This window comes from Panicum virgatum, chromosome 9K (genome assembly GCF_016808335.1).
Source record: "Panicum virgatum strain AP13 chromosome 9K, P.virgatum_v5, whole genome shotgun sequence".
Taxonomy (NCBI): Eukaryota; Viridiplantae; Streptophyta; class Magnoliopsida; order Poales; family Poaceae; genus Panicum; species Panicum virgatum.
Genome location: NC_053144.1, coordinates 22,706,208 through 22,733,801, shown reverse-complemented (window position 1 = coordinate 22,733,801; position 27,594 = coordinate 22,706,208). Strand labels below are relative to the sequence as shown.

General features: G+C 47.5%; 3 protein-coding genes and 1 pseudogene across 5 annotated transcripts; 3 read left to right on the top strand and 1 right to left on the bottom strand.

Annotated features, from left to right (window-relative positions):
- The first annotated feature begins 492 nt into the window (after nt 1-492).
- Nucleotides 493-4,994, top strand: LOC120650815 (heterogeneous nuclear ribonucleoprotein 1-like). 3 transcript variants are annotated; one of them, XM_039928104.1, is made up of 4 exons: nt 493-843; nt 1,003-2,265; nt 3,015-3,209; nt 4,654-4,994. In XM_039928104.1, exons 1-2 carry the CDS (start codon nt 622-624, stop codon nt 2,128-2,130), a joined length of 1,350 nt encoding a protein of 449 aa, XP_039784038.1. In that variant the 5' UTR covers nt 493-621; the 3' UTR covers nt 2,131-2,265; nt 3,015-3,209; nt 4,654-4,994. The 3 variants fall into 3 exon arrangements, with proteins under 3 accessions (XP_039784038.1, XP_039784037.1, XP_039784036.1); XM_039928103.1 differs by having other exon boundaries at nt 1,003-2,880; nt 4,654-4,978; XM_039928102.1 differs by having other exon boundaries at nt 1,003-3,209; nt 4,654-4,978.
- A 2,755-nt stretch (nt 4,995-7,749) lies between these two features.
- LOC120647835 (protein unc-13 homolog) lies at nt 7,750-12,252 on the top strand. The gene is made up of 5 exons (XM_039924664.1): nt 7,750-8,473; nt 8,561-9,427; nt 10,213-10,677; nt 10,793-10,979; nt 11,085-12,252. Exons 1-5 carry the CDS (start codon nt 7,835-7,837, stop codon nt 12,005-12,007), a joined length of 3,081 nt encoding a protein of 1,026 aa, XP_039780598.1. The 5' UTR covers nt 7,750-7,834; the 3' UTR covers nt 12,008-12,252.
- A 590-nt stretch (nt 12,253-12,842) lies between these two features.
- On the bottom strand, nt 12,843-17,891 carry LOC120650814 (very-long-chain aldehyde decarbonylase GL1-5-like). Its single transcript, XM_039928100.1, has 9 exons — nt 17,731-17,891; nt 16,691-17,150; nt 15,263-15,482; nt 14,773-15,148; nt 14,552-14,659; nt 13,937-14,137; nt 13,749-13,847; nt 13,454-13,630; nt 12,843-13,370 (listed from the first exon to the last, which is right to left on the bottom strand). Exons 1-9 carry the CDS (start codon nt 17,788-17,790, stop codon nt 13,209-13,211), a joined length of 1,863 nt encoding a protein of 620 aa, XP_039784034.1. The 5' UTR covers nt 17,791-17,891; the 3' UTR covers nt 12,843-13,208.
- A 6,648-nt stretch (nt 17,892-24,539) lies between these two features.
- LOC120647834 lies at nt 24,540-26,132 on the top strand (annotated as a pseudogene).
- The last annotated feature ends 1,462 nt before the right edge of the window (nt 26,133-27,594 follow it).

Below are 27,594 nucleotides of genomic sequence, written 5' to 3'. Positions count from 1 at the left end.
AGTTCGACATCCCGGCGGATCTCCGGCCACCCGGACGCCGTGATGATCGGCGGCGCCGGCGCCAAGGAAAGGAGATCGGAAGAGGAGGCGGAAGAGGAGGTGTCGCGGGAAGAGGAGGCGCCGCGGCTTGGAGATGACGGAAAAAAGAAGAAGGCGAAGGGGTATGTGTAATGGATGGCAAAGGTGGGTAATTTCCACCAACTCCACAAAATTAGAGTTTGTAGAGCACCCCTTGAGGTGCTCCCTGGAATTGGTGGAGTTGGGAGCTAGATTCATATTTTTTATGGATCTGGAGTTCGTGGAGCTGAGGCGTTTGGCTAGAAAAATTTAGAGTGGAGCTGTTTTTTTTAGGATCTAAAGCAGCTTGGAGGTGTACCAAACACGCCCTAAGTTCCGTTCATAAGAAAACCTTCCAACGAAAAACCCTCCGTCCCGGTCCCCACCACGCGCCCGCCCTAAAATAACCCCCCCCCCCCCCCCCCCCCCCAGCCCGGAACCACTCCGCCCCCAAACCCAAATCCGCACCCCGAAATCCCCAATTCCGCTCTCCCTCGCCCCCTCCCCCACCCTCCCTCTCCCCCGCAGCAGGCGAGAGCGCGAAAGCGGAGCGGAGGCTGAGAGATGGAGTCGGACCAGGGCAAGCTCTTCATCGGCGGCATCTCCTGGGAGACGACGGAGGAGAAGCTGAGCGAGCACTTCTCCTCCTACGGCGAGGTCACCCAGGCCGCCGTCATGCGCGACAAGCTCACCGGCCGCCCCCGCGGCTTCGGCTTCGTCGTCTTCGCCGACCCCGCCGTCGTCGACCGCGCGCTGCAGGACCCCCACACCCTCGACGGCCGCACGGTACGGCGCCATCCCCCGCCTCTCGCCCCGCTCGAAACCCTAGGCCGAATATTCGCAACCCCGCGCGGAATATTCGCTTCGGTCGTCTCCCGATCTGCCCCCACCGGCCGAGCTTGACGAGGATTTCTCTCCGGTTTGCTGGTACTTTTGTTGCCTCAGGTCGATGTGAAGCGGGCGCTCTCGCGGGAGGAGCAGCAGGCCACTAAGGCTGCGAACCCTAGCGGCGGGCGGAACTCTGGTGGTGGAGGCGGCGGCGGCGGCGTCGGCGGCGATGCTGGTGGGGCGCGGACGAAGAAGATTTTTGTGGGCGGGCTGCCCTCCACTCTGACGGAGGAGGGGTTCCGGCAGTATTTCCAGACCTACGGTGTAGTCACTGACGTTGTCGTGATGTACGACCAGAACACGCAACGTCCCAGGGGGTTCGGCTTCATCACTTTTGACTCGGAGGACGCGGTTGACCGCGTGCTGCACAAGACCTTCCACGACCTGGGTGGGAAGATGGTGGAGGTGAAGCGTGCACTGCCTCGTGAGGCGAACCCTGGCGGTGGTGGCGGGCATTCTGGAGGAGGCGGGGGCTATCAGAGCAACAATGGCCATAGCGCAAACTCTGGCGGCTATGATGGTAGAAGTGATGGCAGGTATGGGCAAGCACAGCAGGGTAGTGGCTATGCTGGCTATGGTGCGGGGGGTTATGGTACTGGTGCAGCTGGATATGGATATGGTGCTAACCCTGGAGCTGGATATGGAAATTATGGGGCTGGAGCATATGGCGGTGTTCCTGCTGCTTATGGTGGGCCTTACGGCAACCCGAATGTGGCTGGCTCTGGTTACCAAGGTGGTCCTCCAGGCTCAAATAGAGGACCCTGGGGCAGTCAAGCTCCATCTGCTTATGGTGCTGGAGGCTATGGTGGCAATGCTGGCTATAGTGCTTGGAACAACTCTTCTGGTGGTGGCAATGCTCCCACAAGTCAGGCCCCCGGTGGAGCTGCAGGCTATGGCAGCCAGGGCTATGGGTATGGAGGATATGGAGGGGATGCATCATATGCTAGTCATGGAGGATACGGCGCTTATGGAGCGCGTAGTGACAGTGCTGGCAATCCTGCTAGTGGTGGAGTATCTGGATATGGTGCAGGGTATGGGAGTGGGAGTGGTAACTCTGTTTATCCAGGTGCTTGGAATGATCCTTCACAAGGCGGTGGATTTGGTGGTTCAGTCAATGGAGGTTCTGAAGGGCAATCAAATTATGGCAGTGGCTACGGCAGCGTGCAACCCAGGGTTGCTCAGTAAAGAGAGGCTATTAGAGTGTCTTTGAAATGAACCAGCACATCTGGGCATTCTATGTATTGTTTGTTACTGTGCTATCTGATTGTTCTCATCCTCCTGAAGATGGTCCATTTGCTGGTGAAATCAGTATTTCTCCGGGTTGGAATGCTTGAACCTTTAGTGGCTTACTACTAGAACTTCTAGTCAATAAGTAGCTATAATGTGGAGTAGCAGTATCTTGCATTATTTTTAAGTTTAGCTTTATCCATCTGTGTGCTTTTCCATGAGTGAAGTTTCAGGTTGCTTCATCTCTAGTCTCAAAAGCTAGAGTAGCTTGACTGCTTATGGGCAAAATTATCTAGTTGTACCTCTATTCTACAGATCATATATTTGTGTTTGACAGTAGTATCTATGCTGGATCTTGTTCTACTTCTATTCTGGAATGTTCTGTATTTTGTGGTTGTGTTGACCTGTGGTGCTGTGCTTACCCATCTGGTTTAGCTCAAGTTGGAGTTATGGTGTTATGCCAGTACAAACATTCATGGTTTGCAACAGATGCCAACCCTGGAACTTCTATGCAGTGTTAGTTATATGATACTGTAGCTTCTTCTAACAATATGTTCAACTGTAGTGCAAGTGTTTTTTATGTAGCTGGAACGGTACATCCTTCAAGTATATCATGAAGCTATGAATTCCATCCATTTGGCTCTAGATTTCCTTTTCCATGCAACAGTAAGCTTGTTAGCAGCAAGATTGTAGCACCAAGTTTCTAAGGTAGTATAGATAATGGAGTTACCTGTGAAGCTACTTGAATGATGTAGGCCTAGCAACTGTAGAAGTAGTAGAGCACTCAAGGAATTTGACAAGTGAAATAATTGTCCTTCCTCCTACCTCTCCTTTCTGTACAGGTTGAATGGGATGACATTCCTTTTTAGCGACGCCCAGACGAGGGCTACTAAATCAGCCATTCAAAAAGGCAGGTGACTCTGTGTTTACATGATGAGCTGGTGGAAAGTTTTCATCTTGGAGAGTTGACAGAGTGCAAGATGTCAGCTCAAGTGCTTCATTTTCCGAAGGGTCTTGTGCTGTGCTACAGGATAGTGGTATGTGGAATAAAAGATTCACTATATTAACGTTTCATTCAGCAAAATCCTTTTGGAATTATGGAGCTCGCCAAAGATAACTCTAGACGATTTCGAGCTTTGTTCCTTTCAGATTTGCTGTAGTGCACATACTTTGGTGACAAAAAATGATCATGAAACATTGTCAATTGGGCAATAATATCACTCTAGAAAAATAGATACTTCCTCCGTTCCAAAATGTAGGTTGTTTTGGCTTTTCTAGATTCATAGTGTTTGTTATGCACCTAGATATAACATATGTCTAAGTACATAGCAAAATATATGAATCTAGAAAAGTCAAAACGACCTACATTTTGGAACGGAGTGATAGTGAAATATTGTCAGTTGGGCAATATCATTCTAGAGTAGACATTAGGTTGGCCACACAAACAGTGATTCAATGTATTTACCATTGAAAGTGTGCATTTATTTTTCTATTACAAATTTAGTAAATTACTGAATTTTGTTTTGAGAAAAAACTTGCAAGGGGGCCAGTGCTAACATGATTTGGCATGGACCTTTGATGGCTTATGCTCACTGCACTCCCAAGCCTTGTGCATATACGCAGATAGGCTCATCATCATGTCTTTTTCCCCTTTTCTCTGTGTTCTGTTGACTATGTTGATAAGCAGTTGACTGTTATTCAGTTAAGGTGTATAATATATACATATGCCCTGTTTTAGGCTTCTACTGCTGAAGGCCTCCATCTGTTGTCATGATGCCTTTTTATCACTTCTGCAATGTCATATTATACTCAATATGGTTATATCCCTTGATATGTAATCTCTGCTGACTTATTTTTCATTTATGGTTTAATGTTCTTGTAAGAGTAAAGTTAGACTGAGCGGATGAAAATGTTGAAACAACTTATTCTATGGACCATTGGCCTGGGATAGCTCAAAGATTCTCATAAAGTGTCGCCAACACCTAGTATGCTGTTAGATCATGTTGCAGAAAAAGTGCTGAGCAATATAGTACTTGTAATCATAACTCAGATGCAACATAACAAAAAGTTAAGACAAACACCAACCACACTTATGGGTACAATTTGAAGCGATGTATTTGCCATCTTTCTGATACTGTGATGTGAGTATAAATCTGGTTGAATTCTTTCAGCATATACTAATACAACGTTGTTTTGCAAATTCGAGATTCTTCTCTGGGAATAGTATATATATTTGATTCCTTGGGAACTTATTTGTTCTTTTCATCATTAATCACTTAAAGATTAGTTATTTGATTGTGTTTTCTTCAAGTTTTGGAAAGATAAACTATTTGAAAATAAAAACATGTACCTTCATGTGATACCTTGCCTCATATGGCCAGGTTCAGATTTCACAAGTGAAAGTCTCAGTGAGTTTGCATTTTGGGCGTAAGCTTTTCCCTCCTGAAGCTTAGCTTTTAATGCCAAAACTTTTTTCAACAGAGTGTGATGAGGTAACTGGACGCACTGTTGCTTGGTCTGGGAAGCATGAGCAAGGTCTTGGCTGCGTGGTGCAAAGGTTGGCGCCTGTGATGGTATTGTGTTCTAGTAACTTGCCAACATATAGGTGACTCGCCGTGTTGGAGGCTTCTTTTTGCTGGGATGATGCTACACTACAGTGCATTGTTGCATAATGCCCTAGTATACTAACAATGTACTTATATATCCCTTGATATGCAAGCATTGGTGCCTCTTTTGTTTAGTATGAATTCCATTGAATTCTATGCTGAATTGTCTACTCTGTTATAGCTATGCTCTACTTACTGCATTTCCTTGCCACGTTAGTTCAAATGTTAAACCAATTGCACACAGTTGATATTTTGGCACCACTTCTGATGGTAAAGGTGGGGATATAAATTTATATTTGAAATATTTTGGGCTTTTGGCTTGAAGTTGCTTCACACCTTCTATGACCTGTAAACAGGGACCCTTGTACATTGCACAACTAAGAGATGATGACAACAACAATAACAATATAGTTTTTTTCCCAAGCAAGTTGGGGTAGGCTAGAGATGAAATCCGAAAGAAATAAGTTCAAGGTTCAGGCACATTAATAGCTAGTCTCCAAGCGTTTTTATCCAAAGCTATCTCTTTAGAGATATTTTAATTCTTAAGGTCTCTCTTAACCGACTCATTCCACGTCAGTTTAGGTCTATCTCTACCCCTCTTTACATTATCGATCCGCTCAAGAACCACATTATGCACCGGCGCCTCAGGAGGCCTTCGTTGGACATGTCCAAACCATCTCAGCCGATGCTGGGTAAGTTTCTTCTCAATTGGTGCCACCCCGACCCTATCCCGAATAACTTCGCTCCGGACTCTATCCCTCCTTGTGTGCCCGCAAAACCACCGCAACATCCGCATCTCTGCTACACTCAGTTGCTGGACATGTCGCCTTTTTGTAGGCCAACATTCAGCACCGTATAACATCGTCAGACGAATTACTGTCCTATAGAATTTGCCTTTTAGCTTTTGTGGCACCCTCTTGTCACAAAGGATGCCAGAAGCTTGCCGTCATTTCAACCAGCCAGCTGAAATTCTATGCCTAACATCTTCATCAATGTCGCCATCCTTTTGTAGCACCGATCCTAAATACCGAAAAGTATCCTTCTGGGCCACCACTTGCCCATCTAGACTAACGTCTCCCCCCAAATGCCTAGTCGCGCTGAAATCGCACATCATGTATTCGGTCTTGGTCCTACTAAGTCTGAACCCTTTCGACTCTAACGTGCGTCTCCACAGCTCTAACTTCCTGTTAACCCCTGCCCTACTCTCGTCAACTAGCATCACATCATCAGCAAAGAGCATACACCAAGGGATCTCACCTTGTATATCCCTTGTGACCTCATCCATCACTAAAGCAAATAAATAAGGGCTCAATGCTGACCCCTGGTGTAGACCTATGTTAATAGGAAAGTCAGTGGTGTTGCCATCACATGTCTGGACAAGCGTCGTCGCATCCTTGTACATATCCTTAATGAGGGTAATGTACTTAGTTGGGACTTTGTGCTTCTCCAAGCTTCTCCAAGGCCCACCACATGACATTTCTCGGTACTTTGTCATATGCCTTCTCAAGGTCAATGAAGACCATGTGCAAGTCCTTCTTCTGCTCCCTATATCTCTCCATCAATTGTCGTATTAAGAAAATCGCCTCTATGGTTGACCTTCCAGGCATGAACCCAAATTGGTTTTGGGTCACACTTGTCACTCTTCTTAGGCGATGCTCGATAACCCTCTCCCAAAGCTTCATCGTATGGCTCATCAGCTTAATCCCACGGTAGTTAGTACAACTTTGAACATCGCCCTTGTTTTTGAAGATAGGTACTAATATACTTCTCCTCCATTCTTCCAGCATCTTGTTTGACCGAAAAATGAGATTAAAAAGCTTAGTTAACCATACTATTGCTCTATCTCCTAGGCATCTCCACACCTCAATGGGGATACCATCAGGGCCCATCACTTTACCTCCCTTTATCCTCTTCAAAGCCTTCCCGATCTCTACCTCCTAAATTCTCCTCACAAAACGTCTGTTGGTATCGTCAAAAGAGTCATCTAACTCATGGGTAGGCCCCTCACTCTCCCCATTAAACAACTTATCGAAGTACTCTCTCTATCTATCCATGATCTCTTCATCCTTCACTAGCAGTCGATCTGTCCCATCCTTAATGCATTTGATTTGGTTGATGTCCCTTGTCTTCCGCTCGCGGATCTTAGCCATCCTATAAATGTCCTTCTCCTCTTCTTTCGTGCCTAGCCGCTGATACAGGTCATCATACAATAGGGACCAACAGGGACCCTTGTACATTGCACAACTAAGAGATGAGACCTGTTAATTTGGATGAAGAAATTGCTTGTATGGGGCGTTATTAATGTTCGGACTGCCATAAATGTGTTAACTGTACCTTGCTATCTCTGGTTGTTTTAGGTGAATCAGACGATACAACCGCTTGGTTTTCCACATGCGGTGCTAGGCAAAAAAGGACAAGGTTATGTATTCCATTAATCAGGAGTCATTTAGAGGCATGTATTATGGAGTAAAATGATCTTTTATTAGTAAGTACTGGATGCATGTATTATGGAGTAAACCGATTGGAGAGTACTTAAATTTGTCCTTTGATGCATTCTCATGAAATAAGTACTGGATGGATAATTGTTGTTTGACCTGTTTCTTAGAATGTCTGTGCAATGCTTGGTATCCCCGTATAAATTTTCTTAATGCTCATGACTCTGTAGCATCATAGTACCATATAAGCTAATTACTTCACTCTGCAGCATCATAGTACCATATATGCCGTGTCTTTAAAAAAAACTTGAGTTCGTTTCCTGTTTAAAATCTGTCTCTGCATTGCCAGGCATTCAGTGCTCAAAATTTTCGAGCCTGGTTCTTGAAATTTAGGATTTGTATCAGTTCAAACGGTATGTATTGCGTGGCAGAATGTACCGCTGGTAATTCCTAGTTACATGTGGCTTTAGCAGAATAATATAAAACGATCTCGTCGCAAGTGGTCTTTTGGGTGCCAAGCTAGCAAGGCGTGAGAAATTCTGGCAAAAGCCCAAGCGGCCAAGCCCCTGGTTCCCCTGCAATGGCGGCGCGGAGATAGCATTGGCCCCTTTTGGGCGCAGCATGCGCTGGCCCTTGCAATTCTTGGTCACTTCTCTCGGAGTCCTCGCGGGTCTCCCTCCCAAACTCCCCATCGCGCGTGCGCGCCCCCCCGGCTGCCTCTCTCGGTGGCTCTGCCGTGCCGGGAGGATGATGGGGCGCCACCAGCGCTCGCGCTCTGCCTCGGCGAGCTCCACGGCGACGCGGTCGGACATCACTGAGCTCGACTTCGCGGCGGCGGACCTCGAGAGCCCCTTCAGCAGCGTCGACGCGCTCGGCCCCGTCGAGCTCCACGAGACCGCGTACGAGATCTTCTTCATGTCATGCCGCTCCTCCGGCGCGGCACCGAGCAGGGGTAACGGCAGCGGCGCGGCCGATGGGGAGGTGTCGTCGCCCATGGCCGGCGCTGGCGCGAGGGGAGGCGCCGGCGCCGGCGTCATGGGCGGCCGGGTCAAGAAGGCGCTGGGCCTCAGGCCGAGGCGGCTGTCGTTGGGGGGGCAGCCCATGATGGCGCGCACGCTCAGCCAGACGTCGGGCCCGGGCTCCCCCGGCCGCTCGCGCCGGCCGATGACGTCGGCGGAGATCATGCGGCAGCAGATGCGGGTCACCGACCAGAGCGACGCGCGCCTGCGCCGCACGCTCATGCGCACCGTCGTCGGGCAGGTCGGCGGCGCCCCAACGCATACGAGCAGCTAGCATCGTTGAAGCAATCCATGGCGGCACGGCACTGATCAAGTTTGATCTGCGCAGGTGGGCAGGAGGCCGGAGACGATCGTCCTGCCGCTGGAGCTCCTCCGGCAGCTGAAGCCTGCGGAGTTCGCCGACGGCGAGGAGTACCACCAGTGGCAATTCCGGCAGGTGAAGCTCCTGGAGGCCGGCCTCATCCTGCACCCCTCGCTCCCCCTCGACCGCCTCCACTCCGCCGTGCTCCGCTTCCGCGAGGTCATGCGCGCCACCGAGATCCGCGCCATCGACACCGGCAAGAGCTCGGAGGTCATGCGCGCCCTCACCAGCGCCGTGCACGCGCTCTCCTGGCGCAGCTCCGGCGCCGCCGCGGAGGCGTGCCACTGGGCCGACGGGTACCCGCTCAACGTGCTCCTCTACTGCTCCCTCCTCCAGGCCATCTTCGACCTGCGGGAGAGCACCGTCGTGCTCGACGAGGTCGACGAGCTCCTGGAGCTCATCAAGAAGACGTGGCCGACGCTCGGCGTCACCAGGGCCGTGCACAATGCCTGCTTCGCGTGGGTCTTCTTCCGGCAGTACGTGGTCACCGGCCAGGCCGAGCCGGACCTCGCCGCCGCGGCGCTCGCCGTGCTCGTCGACGTTGCAGCCGACGCCGCCGCGCAGGGGAGCAGCCGTGACCCGGTCTACGCCAGGGTGTTCCTGAGCGCGCTCGGCGGGATGCAGGAGTGGTCGGAGAAGCGGCTGCTGGACTACCACGACAGCTATGGCAAGTGCATCGGTGGCACTGCCACCGAAAGCATGGAGATCCTCCTGTCCCTCGCGCTTGCCGCTGGCAAGATCATCGCCGACAGGGAAGGCACCGGCGACGGGAACTTCGCCGGCGACCGCGTCGATTACTACATCAGGTGTTCGATGAAGAGCGCCTTCACCAAGGTTAAAGTTCCATTGAGTACGAAATGCATGGAACATACTGTGTTCTGTCTGACCCATAGTCACATAGTTCCCGGGTCGATCGGGTCGTGGATCGGGGTCGAGGATCGAGGGTCGAATGTGTATAAAAATGCGGGTCGAAGGGAGTAGTTTGGAACGAATGACCCCGATTAATCCGGGTCGACCCTCCGGGTCGATGACACAAGTCACGTAGATCTCATATGTCCTACAATTAGAGATGTGTGGTCTGGCAAAGATATAAAAGCAAAAAAGGAGAGAAAAGAAACTTGGGCTGCCCATGTTGGTCCAAATAGCCCATTACTCATCTAACGTAACCCTATCTTTGAGTCGCTGGCTGCTGCACGTCGCATGCTGCAGCTGCCGCCGCCATCTCTTTCCTCCCCGTTTTGCCTCTGCTCTGCACCGCTTTCACCAATATGGTAGCTGACTGCAGCATCTGGCACCATCAGAGAACAAAATTGGTAGTCCATGGCTCTCTCATGCCTCCGCAGTCCGCACTCCACCAGCGAGACCCGCCGGCATGGTCCGTCATCTGCGCTCTACTGGGAGGCCGGCCGTGTGCGCTCCGGTGGTGAATCGGGACGTGAACCAGCTAGAATTGGGTCGACGACCCTGGTCGTCCCCGACCCTCGATTTGGGACGACGTTCCCGGGTCGAGGAACGTGAGGTCGACCCCGAATCTGGTGACTATGGTCTGACCATGCAACTGATGCAGATTGCAGAATATTCGATGTGTTCATGACCATTTTACTCTGATCCGAATTCAGATACTCGAGAACGGGCTCGGAGAGACCGACAGCGTGATCACCGACCGCGACAGCGACCCCGCCTCCGTCCTGACGCAGCTCGCCGGAGACACGGAGCAGCTGGCCATGTTGGAGCGCAGGAGCTTCAGCCCGGTGCTGCGGCGGTGGCACCCCGCGCCGGTGGCGGTGGCCGCGGTCACCCTGCACGGCTGCTTCGGCGTCGTGCTGAGGCGGTACCTCGGCAAGGTGACCGTCCTCACCGAGGAGCTCGTCCGCGTGCTCCACACGGCGAGCAGGCTGGAGAAAGCCCTGGCGCAGATGACGGCGGAGGACGCGGCGGACTGCGACGACGGCCGGGCCAAGGCCGTCGTCGGCGACATGGAGCCCTTCGAGGTGGAGTCCGTCGTGATGGGCCTGCTCAAGGCCTGGATGGACGACAAGCTTGGGCTCGCCAGGGACTGTCTCCTCCGAGCCAGAGACACCGAGGTTCCTCCTTCCTTCCTCGACGCCACGGCGAGCTGCTGCTGGAATTTCATTGCCAATTCTTCTTCCTCTGGCGAACTTACAATTACAAACGTGCTGCGTGTTTTTCTTCTTCTAGAGCTGGATACCCAAGTCCAAGGAAGAGCCCTTTGCTGGGTCCGGCATGGAGCTGATGAAGCTGGCACGGTTCACCGTCGAGGAGTTCTCCGAGATCCCGGCGAGCGCGAAGGAGGAGGTGGTTCACGACCTCGTCGACGGCCTCGAGTCCATCTTCCTGGACTACATCTCCTTCGTCGCGTCTTGCGGTGCGCTCGGGCTCTGCAGCCATTACGAATACTCTTTTGTCTTTGAAGCTAGTGCTTATCATCAGACGCAGCAGCAGCTTACCATCCATGCATGGCGCGCGGCAGGGTCGAAGCACAGCTACCTCCCTCCGCTGCCGCCGCTGACGAGGTGCAACCAGGACTCGGGCTTCTTCCGGCTGTGGAAGAAGGCGGCGCTGCCGACGTGCCAGGCGCCGGAGGGCAGCCCGCGCGGCGGCTGCTCGCACCACGCCCCGCGGCCGACCATCAGCCGCGGCACGCAGCGGCTCTACGTCCGCCTCAACACGCTCCACTACGTGCTCACCCACGTCCAGGCCCTCGACGCCTCGCTCTCGTCGCCGCCGTCCTCCTCCTCCTCCGCCCGCTTCGGCCGCGCGCGCGACGCGGCGGCGGCGTCCATCTCCGCCGTGGCCGAGGTCGCCGCGCACCGGCTCATCTTCCTGGACTCGCGCCACTCGCTGTACCAGGGCCTCTACGCCAGCGGCGTGGGCGGCGCGCGCATCCGCCCGGCGCTCCGGCTGCTGCGGCAGAACCTGTCGTTCCTGCTGCCGGTGCTGGCGGACCGGGCGCAGCCGGCGGCGGTGCGGGAGGTGATGCGGGCCTCCCTGGAGGCGTTCCTGATGGTGCTCCTCGCCGGCGGCAACGAGCGGAGCTTCGCGCGCGCCGACCAAGCCGCGGTGGAGGAGGACCTGCGCAGCCTGAAGCGCGCCTTCTGCACGTGCGGGGAGGGGCTGGTGCCGGAGGACGTGGTGGCGCGGGAGGCCGGCACGGCGGAGGCCGTCGTGGACCTCATGGCGCGCTCCACCGAGTGCCTCATCGACGCGTTCGCCGCCGCGGCGAGCGAGTCCGGCGGCGGCGAGGGCGGCGGAGGCGGCACGCCGCTACCGCCCACGACGCGGAAGTGGGAGCCCGCCGACCCCAACACGATCCTCCGGGTGCTCTGCCACCGCGACGACGAGGCCGCCAACCAGTTCCTCAAGCGCACGTTCCAGCTCGCCAGGCGGCGGTGATGAGGCTCGATCGGCCGCAGCACGGGAAGTGACGGAAGCATTCGATCGCCGGCCGAATCCACGTCCCGGATCGCAACTGGCCCAGGAGTGATCGAGGTGCTGCTCTGCTCGCGTTCGAGGGGGAAGGGAAGACAAGCCGCGTCACTTGTTTCTGTACGGGCAGTAGAGGATTTTGCAGTTCAATGGCAGATCGACACCACCCTTGCTTGCATTCGCAGTCGCAGGAGCAACACATCCGATTTTTGCTTACCCCTCCGCAGCTCCGAACAAATTGAGAGAAGCTGAATGCAAAATACTAAAATGGCAAAAAAGAAAAAAGGCCCCTCAATGGGCCGTAAGAGAAGATATTCGCAGGCCCTTGCGTGTGGAAGAACCATCACGTCGTACGCAGCTGCCATCCTCTGTGAGATGATTTTGCGCTCTAGTTTTTTTTTTTTTTTTTTTTTTTGCCGCAAGGTAGTTGCCTAGTTGGGTTGATATATTTTGTCAATTTCACTTCGGATATACGATAGAAAGGGTCCCGAAGAGTAGCAAATTCGTATTCTGCGTCGAGTTGGCTGTGGTAAGGAAAATAATGGTGCTGAAATTGTGAATAATGCGATATACCACAGAGATTAGATGTTACGGATGTGGAGTCACTGATTAGTGATCAGCTGTTTGTAGTACATACGGTTATTCAATGTTCTTACGGCGTTAAGGCGAGTCACCACCGCCTAGGCGGGCTAAGACGACGCCTAGGCGGGCTAAAACGCCTAGGCGGGCCAAAATAGGGGAGTGCCTTGTCGCCTAGGCGACGCCATAAGAACATTGCGGTTATTATGATCAAACTCAAGTGTTGGACCAAATCTGACATTGACACCTCTGCATACAACAAGCAACAACAATTTCCATACTTGCTTATTGTAGAATTACACATTGATGGATGGAGAAACGTAGTAAACAGCTAGCTATGATAGATCAGAATACTTATATGCTACATCCCATCCCTGCTTATCCATATTGAAATGCATTTTCTCCACTTCAGCGGAAAGGTTTTGTGCTGATAAAAGAGTTCGTCTTGACTATATACTTATATGGATAGCCAAAAGGTCGCAATCGATAAGAAATAGAGGGGGAGAAATAGAACATCAACACCCTACTATGTCTGTAGCATAGCTCCCATGAGAACTTATTGCATTGCCTTGCAACTGCAATTGGGGAATCAAACTTGAGCAATAGGGCGGAAACCATGCAGAAGAGCAGCAGACCATACTTTCTCCATGTCTAGCACACTGTCCCCACACTCATGCTCGTTCCATCCCTCCAATGCATGAACCATTCCAGCAATGCGCCAGGCACTCATGACCCTCCTCGGTAACCAATTCTGCAAAGTTTTTCAAATTTGTAGAGACTCAATTCGTGTACTAAAGTTCCTTCACAAATACAGTTCAGTGGGAGCTTATTTACCTCGCAAGAGTGCACATTCTGTAGCGTTTTTGGCACAGACATTGCAGGAGTTGATGAGTAAGTGCAGCTGTCCTTGCGTACCATTTTTGGTGGAAACTGGGAATATGGGATAAACTGGGTTCCTTTCTGTGCCTTGAATTGCTCAGAAGCATCTAGACCTTCCCCAATTAACCACAACTGCAAAATTTGAGCCCAACAAGTGATGCCATTTGTCGATTAGATTTGATGTTCTCTTATATGTCCTCGCCTGTTCATTTCTTAAGAGATTAGGTGAGAACCAAAGGTCTGTTTTTACCTTTGCAGTAGGTGTCTTTGAAAACAAAAGGTTCTCAGCTGCATCTTCTGGCATGTTGGGCTTAAGGAAATGATAATCCTGCTTGTTTGTCATTACTACCTGAGCAAGATATGTTGGTTTTACATATTAGTAAAATGTTTATTATATGCAGGTGATTAACAAGCTGATGTGCCTTTTGCACTTCTTACCTTGACATTCTTCTTGCACAATGCTGCAGTGACAGCACGAGCAACCTTTGAAATATTTCCTGCAAGAACAACTTGGTATGTGCCTTGGGGAATACTGTTCACAACCACCGCAGCAGCTAAGCTGGTGCCATCTACAAGTCGAACCTCCAACTTTGGGTACTTCCGCAGATAAAGTTCTCCATTTCCATTGAGGCTATGTGCCTGTGGACAAAGATATCATTGTTAATCATGATTTCTATTGTGCAATCTATTGCTAGTACAAGTGAGTGATTAGTTACTAACTTTGCATTTGGATAATTTAGTCAATGGTAATTACAAATGAATACCAATGTGACAAAGTGAACAGACGATTAAGGGATCTCTTGAGTTTTACTTAGGCAATGAATGCAGTTGAGAGTTGAGATACCTATTAGATCATACTCTATAATGCGTTTGTTAGGTATTCATTATCAGATAAGAATTACAGAAACTACTTCCAATTGCTACATTCTGATAGTTTTTCTTATTGTTAGTTGTTAGCCTGTCTTAATGTATGCAACTAACTTTTTTTGTCTATAGTTAGATCAGTAATGATTTTCGAGTTGTATACCTTGAATAACTAAATAGATGACATACCTGGTTAAGGAGTCCGAGGCTAACAACTTTAGCGCCTTTCTTGTCAGCTTCACATATTGCCTTTTCGATTAGGTTGTTGATCGCTTCCTTCTCCCAAGTCAATCCGTACTGCAGAACAGTGAAAGATAGCAATTTTGTTAGATATTTTTCTGAAACAAGATGATTTGGTTAGAATCATCGGACACCAAGAGCAGACATTATGAGTTGCACATGATTCTTACATGGAAACTGTATCTCGGAATGGCCCATGACTGCATCTTGAGTTTCTTCATGATGTTCCTCTCAACAGCGAATGAAGTCCCGTATGTCCATGTCAGAACCATGGAAAGCCATGATACAGGCCACATCATCCGCATGTACCACTTGGAAGTGTAAGGCTTGGAAGCGTATTCAGCAAACCCGGGCCTCATATGATAAATGGACTGCAGGCTGGTAAGATGGGTAAGATGAACCACATCTACTGTGTCCTCTTTGGCCTTCAGTGATTTCTCATACAGCGCATCCGATGACTTGTCCATGGTGTTATATATGTAATCATAGAATGGCATGAACAGGGAGTAGTTTGTCCTGAACTGTGTGTGGTGAAGAGAATGGAACCTAAGTTGTAAAAGTTCATGTAAACACTCAGAGCAACATACAGAATCACGGAATTGACTTAAAGGAACAAAATTATTTCAGCGGCGAAAAGCAACAGGTATGTGAGATACTTACGAGGGTGTGTACATTAGATACTTGAGAGGAGGGAACCACTTGAAGAGCCAACTTGGCACCAGTTCGAAGTTGCAGTGACCCATGTTGTTCATGAAGTCGACGTAGATAACATAGATCTCGAATGCAAGGATTGAAGCAGTTCCTGTCAAGGCGCATGTGATCAATGGGATCGCGAACAGCACTTCATAAGCCACGAGCTCAACAAATGGATGGATGACGGCTGCACAAACAGAACAAGATTGTTATCTTTATATATATGTTCTATTTAGTTGCTCCAAAGAAGGAAAAAAAAGACACCATTTGATAATTGATACGTATGCACACAAAAAGACATCTGCCTACAAATAAGGATATGTGTTCTATCTCCTGTATCTCTCAGGCAGTGATGAATGCTTACTGTCGCCAACGCCTAGCTGCGTGCATGATACTAAGCCTGCACACAGAACTGTGCTGCTACGCTACACTGAAAGTACGCCCTACGAGGTCAACCGTATGTACTCTGTATACTTCTAGATTTTTCATGGAGCAGTAAGAAAAATCTCCTGTATTTCATTTTTTTAAAAAGAAACCCTCCTCCTTTCAAAAAGGAAAGTTTCCTCTCCTATTTTAAAAGTGAGGTTTCTGTTAAGATCTCCCTTTTTTTTTTGCGGGTAACTGTTAAGATCTTTTGTTATTGGAATACTTTTGACAATGACATAAAAAACGACGGTTTCACGAAATCATCTTCAAAGAACAGGTGAATGATATGGTTAACCTTGTGGGCAATCTACTTTTTCCATGTAAATTACATAGCTCTTTTTTCGTGTAAACTACAGTGGGAGGCGGATTGTAGAACTTTACTGTGGGATTCTATCTGTCCGGATGGATGGTGATGGGGATCGGTGGTAAGTACGGTGACGTGGTGATTGGTAGGTACTGCCGCGCGCGATCATGTTTCGATTCTGTTTGGTGTTGGAAGCTGGCATGCAGCAGCATGGCTTTCGCATGGTCCCGGATGTGCTCGCCCTTGCTTGTCCTCCTCGTGCATCACCCGTCAGGCCAAAAGTACAGGATGGGAGTCAAGAGGACAGAACACGTGACATCGACTGACAGTGCCGTTACTGGTCAGTAAAAGTCCTTTGGAAAGGTCTCTGTCCCAATAAGCAGTCACTGTAGTCCATTCATGCGTACAGCTAGCTCTGGGTGATGAAGATCCAATCCGGCCGGGAGCCATGTTCATAGGGCTCTAGCTAGTAGGCATGCATGTTCAGTGTTCACTAGTACTTAATACTAAAACGTTTTTCTAATTAATTAAAATGGCTTAGATGAAGTCCAGCTAGCCAAGATATGTATATAAAGTAAAGTTTTCAAGTTGAAATAAAATGCATGGTTACGTTAGCTAGGTAGACGCATGCAACCCGGCCAGCCAAGAAATTAAAGAGCACTCACATGTGATTGGCTCTGTGACGATGGAGGAATGGTGGTGGGAGTGGTATCGCGTGTAGAGGAAGTGGTGGTGCAGCGCGCGGTGGAACCAGTAGTAGAGGAACTCGACGGGCCCGGCGTGGAGCAGCGCGATGAGGAGGAAGCCGTCGGCGCGCCAGAGCGGCGGGTGCTGGCCGCCGGGCATGTAGAGGGCGCCCAGGTAGAGGAGGATGCCGCTGAGGAGGATCTGGTCGTCCCAGTTGCGCTCCCGGTCCACCTGCTCGAACTCGATGCCCCTGTCCGCCACGATCTGCCGCCGGCTCCGCGCGTTCTGCACGCGGGACGCCGTGATCCACGCCTGGTTGTGGGCCGCCCGGAGGAGCAGCGACGGGAAGATGGCCAGGTACCCCGGGTCCGCCGCGCGCCACCCCTTGGTCGCCGCCAGGTACCACCCGTGCAGAACCCACGGCGCCACAAGCAGGTACTGCGTGCATGCGTGTGCACGGTTAGTTGTTGTTGGTGTTGTTAATCATATCAGCATAGTAAAAGACAAGACCGCAGTAAAAAAAGAGAGAAGAAAACATGCACGGCATGCATGCAAACGTGTTGGATTTAGCTAGCTACCAAATACTTAATCTTCCATGGACATGCATGCATGATGCGCAGTAGCATGTAGTATACATGATGAACTGTAGGATTATTTGACTACTGTGCATATACATAGCAACTCTCGTCCATGCATGTATGCCCACAGTTAGTTTATGAGTGGGTAGAGCTAGCTCTGCTGTACACGACAGCCATGCATGTGTATATAAAGATTGCTATCCATGCGACACACTGGCCGGCCGGTAACTAAAGAACAAGAGTTTCCAGCCGGGATGACACGACTGCCGTTCATGTAATCATGTTCATGCATGCATGTCCGGCCGGCAAAGATCGAAGGACGTTTGCTCGAGCGAGCTGCCAACACTGCTGCAGGTGCAGAGGACTAATGGACATGCATGGTGATGCATGCATGCATGCATGGGAGCTAATAGCTAGCCAAGATAGTAGTAGTAGTATACCTTGAAGTTGCCGAGCTTCTTCCATGGCCACTCGGTCAAGGGGCCGGGGTTCGTCGCCATTGCGAGCTGCCGCCGCTCTTGTGGACAATGCAAGCGCTCTCACCCGTTCGGGCGCTACACCCTCACCCTCTCAGCAGCCGGCCGGAAGTGAACTGCTGGCCAGCCCTTGGGCGCGTTCTCTCAATTTATAGAGATGTTCCTCTCTCTCCTGTATGAGAAACACAGATCCCGTTTGGTTTGCGCTGTGCTAGTAAATAGTAACACTTTGACTGTTAGTTACAGTGTCAAACAAAGTCAGTTGACAAAACTAACTTCAGAACCCCGCGCTAGGAACCCTGAAGAATCTAATGACGCATTTAACCGCACGATTAGAAAATAGTTACTATAGCATCACTGTAGCCAATTATCTATTAATTACTGTAATTAGATTCGTCGCGAAAAGTTACACACATCCCTGAAAAGATTTTACAAATTGACTTTATTTACTACTTCATGCATAAAAAATTCTTTCGTAGCGTAGCGTGAACCAAACGGAGCCACATAGGGAGGGAGGGAGTTGCCGTCGCCCCCACACTTCCTTGAATGTGCAATAACTGCTTGTACGCTCTTAACCTTCAACTCCTCCAACTCAATTGTCTGTTCTCCCCCAAGAAGAAATTCGGTCTTATTATATAAGAAACAGTTAGTATACTCCACCACTTCATTTTTTTAAAATATGAATGAGTTCCGGCCTTGATCACTCTCAAGCAAGCGACTACAGCAAGTACTCCACCACTTCATCATTAGGTTGGCATTTGGCAATAATCGAGTGTGCTACGTGTAACACTCAGGGCACCACCAGAAAATGACGCCAAAGACTTTTGCCACCGCCGCAGTATCATTTGTTCTTTTGTCCTTTTTTTCAGATTCAGAAAAATGGAATAATATTATCATTGGTTCTTGACCGATAGGATAGGCCTTGAGCGGTGAGTATGCATGGTGAAAACGACTAGGGCCCACTACCAATGCAATGTTATTGATGTAGTATAAGTTTGTTCCGGTTTACAGTTTACTATTTATTTCCTAAGAATTCGGTTACAATAATTGTAAAGTATCAACGGTACTTCAAGTACTTTTGCCTTGAATTATTTTGGGCCGTTGATTTATCAAGATATTTATAAAAATTAAATAAAATTAGTATTCAGTCCTATTTTTTTGGTATTTGATCCCATATTTTTGTACCACCAGATACTTTAATCTATATACTTCCAGATATTTCCTACCCTTTACTACCATATGATCATGTCAGCTGAACGGCTCTTATTTTTTCAGTCATTATAAAAATTCTCATTTCATAATCGGAATAAAAAAAATTATTTTTTTACGCAGCAGCTGTTCGAGATCTGATGACTGCGAGATCAGCAGCGATTCCGAGACGGAGTAGTAACTCTCCATGAGGATAAGGAAACAGAGCTCATGCCTCTCCGGCCTTCGCTGCGCCTGTCGGTCCTAACATTTAAAAAAAAAACTGTCCGTCCTACATGAATTCACTGTTCTCCCAATCTCGGTCAGACTACCGGGGACACTGACAGTACGGGCCCAATAGACTTTCAGCCGGCCGATCAAGAAACAAACGAAATAAACAACAAAAAATTCTGTCCTGCCGATTGGCGTTGAATTATCAACGCAAAAAATAGGCTCAACAATGAACAATTTCCTTGGCTCCAAGCTGGCATCATCGCCCACGCATGCATTCAGAATTGAAAGCAGGTGGCAGGTGTCGATCGGGCATCTTTTAATAACTGAAAGCTGGTCGCGCTCGCGGCCAGAGACCGCGTCCACGTCAGCTCCCAAAATATTGGCCGTCGGATCGCGATCCGACGGTTAGAAATAGATAGGGACGTAAATTTTGCAAAAACAATTCATACTTTGTTAAAATGAATACGGAGTCCATCAATTTAATATAAAACCCCTCGGACTTTGTGGAGCCTTACTTTACCAAAAAAACCCTGAACTTTTAGTAATCGTGTCGTACTCCGTGAATTTTGTAAAAAAACCCTGGACTTTGTAAAAATTGATTCTGAAGTCCATCAATTTTATGAGAAACCCCTTGAATTTTTCAGTAATCGACCGGTACTCCGTCGACGTCAAATTTACCAAATAACCCCCGCAGTCTACCAATTTTACGAAAATCCCCCCGGACTTTTTGCAGTTCAATTTTTTTAAAAACCCCTCGGACTTTGTGGAGCCTTACTTTACAAAAAAACCCTAAACTTTTAGTAATCGTGCCGTACTCCGTGAATTTTGTAAAAAAAACCCTGGACTTTGTTAAAATAATTATGAAGTCCATCAATTTTATGAGAAACCCCTTGAACTTTTCAGTAATGGATCGGTACTCCGTCGACGCCAAATTTACCAAATAACCCCCGCAATCTACCAATTTTACAAAAATCCCTCCAGACTTTTTGCAGTTCAATTTTTTAAAATAAACCTGAACTTGAGGGCATATTTCTGCGCGGCAATTTAACAAATAACCCCCGCAGTCTACCAATTTTACGAAAATCCCCCCGGACTTTTTGCAGTACAATTTTTTAAAATAAACCTGAATTTGAGTGCATATTTCTGCGCAGCGATCCGACGGTCAGGAATAGATAGAGACATAAATTTTCCAAAAAAACCCGTGCTTTGTTAAAATGAATACGGAGTCCATCAATTTAATGGAAAACCCCTCGGACTTTGTGGAGTCTTACTTTACCAAAAAAAACCCTGAACTTTTAGTAATCGTGCCGTACTCCGTGAATTTTGTAAGAAAAAACCTAGACTTTGTAAAAATTGATTCTGAAGTCCATCAATTTTATGAAAAAGCCCTTGAACTTTTCAGTAAACGACCGGTACTCCGTCGACGCCAAATTTACCAAATAATCCCCGCATTCGACCAATTTTACGAAAATCCCCCCCGACTTTTGCAGTTCAATTTTTTAAAATTAACCTAAACTTGAGGGCATATTTCTGTGCGGCAACGCCGCGCAATGTTCTAGTAAATGATGAGGCGCCGGCCGGGGCAGGCACCAAAGAAATGCACACAGCACACCGCGCGCCGCCAGGTTTTCCGACATCGTTATCGATCAGTGCAATTCTGAATTTTCTCCGTTCCTTCTCCCTGCCATGCCTGGATCGTTCAACGATCAAGCCGGCTAGTTTGGCCCCCCTTGCATTGACGGCCCGTCTGATCGAAAGCAACACTTGCTTGGAGCATGGAATTTGTTGTTGATGGGCGTGTGCTGGCGGCACCAGATCGAAAGCAAAGCTTGACCCCTGACGGCATGGTTTATTTATCTTCTCGCCGCCGCCTCCGACGACGGCGACGGGTATGTGGTATGCATTAGTAGTTGAAGAGCTTTCGGGTATGCGTCAAATAGACTTTCAATGTGGGTGTGGTGGCGCCATGATTCTCGATGGATCTCCCTGCTGTTGCACTGCTCTGATCCCATCATCCAGCAGGTCAATAAAACTCGGGGTCCTTGTCGCTCTAACCCCCACCCAATGCAAGTACGACCCAGGAGTCGCGTCACGATGAGTTTTGAGGCTCTGAGTTAACCAGGTCAAAAACTGGTCGCGTTTTTCATCGGCTAAAGTTTTTGAGTGGTGCATGCTTTGAGTGCTATACTTCCATGTGCGAGCTAATAATAAGTGTGCATGCTTTGAGTGGTGTCCGGCGATATTTTTCTTCTCGTTGCCATCATTTCTGAAAATTAAGGGTCTATTTGGAGGGGTTGAAAGTTGAATGCTAAACTTTAGCATCTATCATCACTTGTACCTTCACTAACGTTTTCGAATCTTGGCTAAACTTTAGACTATCATATTAGCACTCCAATTTAGACACACTGGTGTTAAAGTTTAGCACTTGTTTTTGAATTCCAAGCAGGGTCTAAATCAATCTTGAGACTTCGATGGGGTGAGCATGATCGATGTTGCTATTTAGTATATTTATATGTACATAACATGGAATACAAAACCGCTCGATAATCGCGATTATCGGTGAAATTTACCGTTACCGATGTTGACTGATATCGGTTTTCAATTGATTTTTCGATGGATTTCGATCCAAATTTCAAAAATTCAAAGAAATTTATAACTAGTGTGGAAAAAATTCTATAAAAAACTAGAGCCTCTCTATAGTCTAGAATGATGTCACATATTAAAAACAACCACCGTTTGCTTAGACAAAAAAATGTTTCCAATACTAAAGCCTGATAATTGATGCAAATCCATCGATAATCAATGCAAATCAGTTGATATTCAACAATTTTGGTTGATTTTCTATTTCCTTTCACCAACTTGACCAAATATGCATGGGGTATTTACTATATTGTTGTATATTATGCTACAAATGGATGGTTATACTGATAATTTGCAATGTAGATTAGTGTTAAATATTAGTGGTGGGAAGAAAGACTTCAATGTTGACTTGTTGTTAAATCAGTTAGGATACAATAGGCTTCAATGTTGACTATAATATGTATGCTTATACTAAAAAAACTATGTCTAACTGGTTTACATAATTATTATAAAAAAGTGTCATTTATGAAAAATGGATGTTTTAAGTGCCTTTCTGTATGAATTATGGATGTGGTCATATGAGTCTGTTACCAATTTGCATAAAACTTGTGTCAATTTATGCTAATATGGACAATGTGGTTTGTATGGACTATGTACTTTTTTGTATTTATGTGCAATTTCATTTGGTGTATGCCTATTTGTGTGGTTTGCATAATTATACATAACATGGATATATGTAATATGTATCTATAGTTTATTCAATTTATGTCCAAAATATATGTACATGTTTATTTCTAATGCAATTCTATCGTAAGCTACGTATGTATGTATAATTTACCTTATAAAATACCATACTTAACAAACCAAATAAAAATACTATAAAAATTTCTATTTTCTATCTGCTAAATACATTTCTCAGCCGAATTTTCGATAAATCGACCGATTTGCATCGATTATCAATGATAAATCATTGATTATCGATATTTGAATTTGACCTTCCTTATCAGTCGATTTTAGCGATATTTCACCGATTTTCAATCGATTATCGATACCGGAGGGCACTGATAAACCATGTATCAGTGATAACGTAAACCCTGGTACATAATACGTAGTATGCAAATATTAAAATACGAGGATCGGCTGGAGTGTCCCAATAACCTTGATATAATTCCGTATGGCGCGGCACCCGACGGAAGACGCTTCGAGTCGGAATCAAATTCAAGCGAGCTACGTACGGTGGGTACAGAGGTGTGGGATAAATGTCCGAGACAGTTACTTGCCACCGGCCCTGGCTGTGGCCAGTGGCCACGCGCCAGGCATGCACGGTTCGCTGGCGGAGCTGGCCGGCTTCTCTGCTACCGGCTGCAGACGCAGCGTGTCCCAGCTAGGCCAAGCTGCGCGCGCAGAGGCAGAGCAGCGCGCAGGTACATCGCTGCCCGCACTAGTACCGGCCGGACCACCAACGAGGCCACTGACCCTCTGCGGCCCGAACCCCACCCGTCCGGCCAGCAATGCGCGCGCAGGCAGCGTACGACGCGTGCGTCCTCCGGGGCGGACGACAAAGCCTGCCGCGAGACCCGGGACATGTGGCGCCGCCCATAGCGTCGTAACTGTGGGCGGACGGAACGGAAGTGAAGTAACACACGCAGGCTGGCGAAGCTACGTTCAAGCGCCGGTGTCGGACGACACCGGCGACTTCCAGCGAAGGCCTTATAGGTACCCAAATTTCACCGTACAAGACCCCGGTAAAAAAATACGTCTGACCCCGGCAGCCTGTCCAGCATCTGTAGTTTTGGCCCATCGTTCAGCAGTCCATTAACAAATCGGCAAGTCATCAGGCACATTCAAGGTGTGCACGTTCAGTCGTTCACTCGTTTAGGCTAATAAGCCCACCCTGAATCCGAAGGCCCATTTTCTATTGCCCACGAGTCTACACAGCAGAATCTAGAAGTCCAAACATCATCGTCTCGACCCTCGACGCCTCCGACGCTAGAGCTCCCATCGCAACCACACCTAGGGCACCGAGCGGCGGCGATCGACAGGAAAGATCGCAGTCGTTTGCATGGCCGCCGTGCACCGCGATGTGTTCATTGCTCACTTGCTCTCAGCTCTCTGAAGTCCAAACTCTGAATTTGGAGATCGACAGGACATTCTCTATGTCAGGTATGTTATGTATGGCTGCTTGCACATGACCACATCAATATCTATGTACATCAATATTTAATAAATTAATCATGTGACTACTTGCTCTCATCGGTTCTTGAAAAGGAAATCACCTCCGCCCAATGATAATAATGAGAATAATGAAGGGGATATTTCAAGAACAAGAAGAGACTGCACTGCATCAAATACAAATCATACTAGTCATCGCTCTTCACGGATATCACGTCAAGAGGTAAATTTTGATGAGCTTCCATATGATCCAGCCGATAGAAGGAGAATTTCAAATTACATAGGTGACCAGCTACAAAATGATGTAAGGAGAAAGTATTTGACAAGAGGTCCTTGTAAGCCACCACCTGATTTTAAGTTTCCAGTAACAATGATTTTCACGCCGGTGTCAGCATGAATGGTTCAATAAGTATGGTTGGCTAGAGTACAGTGAGAAGATGAATAAGTGTTTTTGTTTATATTGCTACTTGTTCAGAGATTGCAACAAGGGTCAAGGTGGGAATGATGCATTTGTAATAGATGGATGGGATGTGTATAATAAATCTGATAGGCTTAGAGATCATGTAGGCAGCAAATGTAATAGTTTTCATAACACAACTATGAAAAGATGTGACAATTTATTGAAGCCCGGCCAGTCAATTGGTGAAGCCATAAACAAACAGAGTAATATCACTAAAGAGAACCATTTGATTCGATTGAAGACATCCATTAAAGCTGTCCGATACTTGTTGCATCAAGGCTTAGCTTTTCGTGGCCATGATGAAACAGAGGAATCTACAAATAAGGAAAACTTTCGAGAGTTAGTACAACTTTTGGTTGAGGAAAACGACAAAGTAAAGAAAGCAGTTGGAAGTAACGCTCCCAAAAATAATAAGATGATTGCTCCAGAAATTCAAAGGGATATTGCGAATTGTTTTGCTGAGGTAATAGAGAATTTCAACATACTATTTTGTTTGCAATTTATGATCTCTCATTTATATAAAGAAACTAATGGTTAGCCATATTTTTGCAGATCATTGTGAAATCTATCATTGCAGAAATAGGTGGGGATGTGTTTTGCCTATTAGTAGATGAGTCAGCTGATGTTTCTGGCAAGGAACAAATGGCAGTTGTTTTATGGTATGTTGACAAACTTGGGGTAATAAAGGAGAGACTTATTGCTGTTGTTCATGTGCAAGAGACATCAGCTTCATGTCTGAAATCGAAAATTGATAATTTATTTGCTAAGTATGGCTTGAGCATAAAACAAATTAAAGAACAATGTTATGATGGGGCCAGCAACATGAGAGGTGAGTTCAATGAATTAAGAGCTTTAATCGTGAGAGAAAACAACTCAGCCCATTATAACATTATATACATTGCTTTGCTCATCAGCTACAGTTGGTCATTGTAGCAGTGGCTAAAAAGAACGATGATGCTAGTGATTTCTTTGACATGATATCCCTTTTGCTTACTGTGGCTGGAGCTTTTTGCAAATGTAAAGATATGATTCGAGAAAAACAACAAGAGAGAGTTAGAAAAGCCATTGAAAGTGGACAGCTACATAGTGGAACTGGGTTGAATCAAGAGCAGTCCCTTCAAAGAGCAGGAGACACACGTTGGGGTTCTCATTATAAAACACTCAAGAGACTAAGCAATCTATTTCCAGAAATTATTGAAGTGCTCCAATATGTCGAAAAGGAAGGTCCAAATGATGCAAAGAGACGGCAAGCTCGTGGTCTTCTAGACTACCTTAAGGATTTTGACTTTGTGTTCCACTTGCATTTAATTATGCTTATTTAGGACATGCAAATTGTTTGTCACTGTCCTTGCAGGGAAAAGATAAAGATATTTTAGAGGCCATGTTGGAGGTGAAGTTAACCAAGCAGAAATTTCAGCAAATTAGAGATGATGGTTGTGATTCTTTGTTGCAGGATGTCCAATTATTTTGTGAAAAACATGACATTCCCAAGTTGGATATGGATGAGGAATATATTGATCGTCATAGGCCAAGAAAGAAGACCAACCGAACCAACTATCAGCATTACAAATATGATTGCTTCAATCCAATTATTGACTTGCAACTTGCAGAGTTCAATGATCGTTTCAATGAGGCAAACTCTCAATTGCTCACTCAGATTGTTGCTTTCAATTCCAAAAATTCTTTTGAGGCTTTCAAATTTGAGAGTTTAATGGAATTGGCTAAGTCATAGCCTGATGATTTTAATTCAACACAACTAAGGGATCTTAGTCGTGAGCTTAATATTTATATTGACAATGTGAAAGCTGATGAAAGATTTGCCAACTTGAACAATATTTCTGAGCTTGCTAAGTTGATGGTGGGTACAAACAAGCATCTGGATTTTCCTTTGGTGTATCGACTTCTCAAGCTAGTACTAGTTCTTCCAGTTGCAACTGCATCAGTTGAGAGGTGCTTTTCAGCAATAAAAATTGTGAAGACAATACTACGGAATCGTATTGGAGATAGATTCTTGAATGATTGTATCGTATGTTTCGTGGAACAAGAATTTCTGGCCCCAATTCCAATTGATGATGTGATCACTCGCTTTCACAAGATGGAGGACCGCAACCACAGAGGAAATCTATAGGAGGTAACTAATATTGTGAAAACTTATTTGCTATTATTTACCAGTCGCTGTAGTGCTATTTTATATTTTTTAATGTTATATATGTTACTGTATCATTACACCCGTAAAGTTAGTATTATTATGGGTTTGTCCCGACCCAGTGACGAAAAAAAAATCCTGTTTCGCCCCGCGATCAGCGCGACACGGCACCCGTCCTGCTCCTGCCGGCCTACTCACCAGTACTACTACTAGAACGGAGCTGCCCGGCCGAGCACGGCTCTCGCGGTCGTCCACGTCGTCGAATCGCAATCGAGCCGAGCCCGGATCGTTCTCATCTATCGCCGGCAAAGCCAGCTAAGCTAGGGTAACTGTATGTGCTGGCGTATGTCTAGGGTGTAGTACCTGCTAGCTAGGCAGAGCTCATCGATCGATCGGCCGGGTCGGTGAGGTGAGGACTGATCGAGGACTGCCACCGGAGCAATGCAACCACCGGGGCCGAGAGCGAGCGAGCAAAGGCGTGCACGGTGTGCGTTCGGTCGCTGCAATGCAATCGGACAGCAGCAGCTTTTCCTCCGGTTTGATTGGGCGGCGGCCCTCTAAACCCCAGGTGGCGTGGCACCGAGAGCGAGTTGCTGCCGGCAGACGCAAAGCCTAGTTAGTACAGGAGCATCACCGCCGCGTACAGTACTCTACTTACTACGCTAGTTTCCTAGTTAATTAGTAGAGTCTTTTATACCCGAAAGTGACGCGCCAGTCCCCTAAATAATTTATAGTCGTTTAGGTTTTTCAAATGCATAGTTTTTTTTATTAATTATGCATCTAAATAATATATTATATCCAGAAAAACTAAAACGGCTAATCTATATATTCAAAAAATCTCCAGGTGGCGGGGTCGCGTCCACTGCATAATAAAACCAAAACGGCTAATAATTTCGTCGTCGTCCTCTGATCCTTTCGAAAGAGCTTCGGCCCTGCTCGCGTGCTCCGCGAACAGTTGGGTCGCGCGCGCGCGGGCCATTATTGCCACCATCGGTTTCCACCCTCTACTGTTCACCGCGCCAGCACGGCGACGGCCGGCCGGTTCACG

Excerpts from the sequence above, each read along its gene's own strand:
- LOC120650815 (XM_039928104.1), top strand. The coding sequence starts at position 622 with ATGGAGTCGGACCAGGGCAAGCTCTTCATCGGCGGCATCTCCTGGGAG. Across the intron at positions 844-1,002 it reads ACACCCTCGACGGCCGCACG|GTCGATGTGAAGCGGGCGCT; the intron begins GTACGGCGCCAT and ends TTGTTGCCTCAG.
- LOC120647835 (XM_039924664.1), top strand. The coding sequence starts at position 7,835 with ATGCGCTGGCCCTTGCAATTCTTGGTCACTTCTCTCGGAGTCCTCGCG. Across the intron at positions 9,428-10,212 it reads TGAAGAGCGCCTTCACCAAG|ATACTCGAGAACGGGCTCGG; the intron begins GTTAAAGTTCCA and ends ATCCGAATTCAG. Across the intron at positions 10,980-11,084 it reads CTCCTTCGTCGCGTCTTGCG|GGTCGAAGCACAGCTACCTC; the intron begins GTGCGCTCGGGC and ends GGCGCGCGGCAG.
- LOC120650814 (XM_039928100.1), bottom strand. The coding sequence starts at position 17,790 with ATGGCGACGAACCCCGGCCCCTTGACCGAGTGGCCATGGAAGAAGCTC. Across the intron at positions 15,149-15,262 it reads TATCTAATGTACACACCCTC|GTTCCATTCTCTTCACCACA; the intron begins GTAAGTATCTCA and ends TTTACAACTTAG. Across the intron at positions 13,848-13,936 it reads TGTGCAAGAAGAATGTCAAG|GTAGTAATGACAAACAAGCA; the intron begins GTAAGAAGTGCA and ends TATCTTGCTCAG.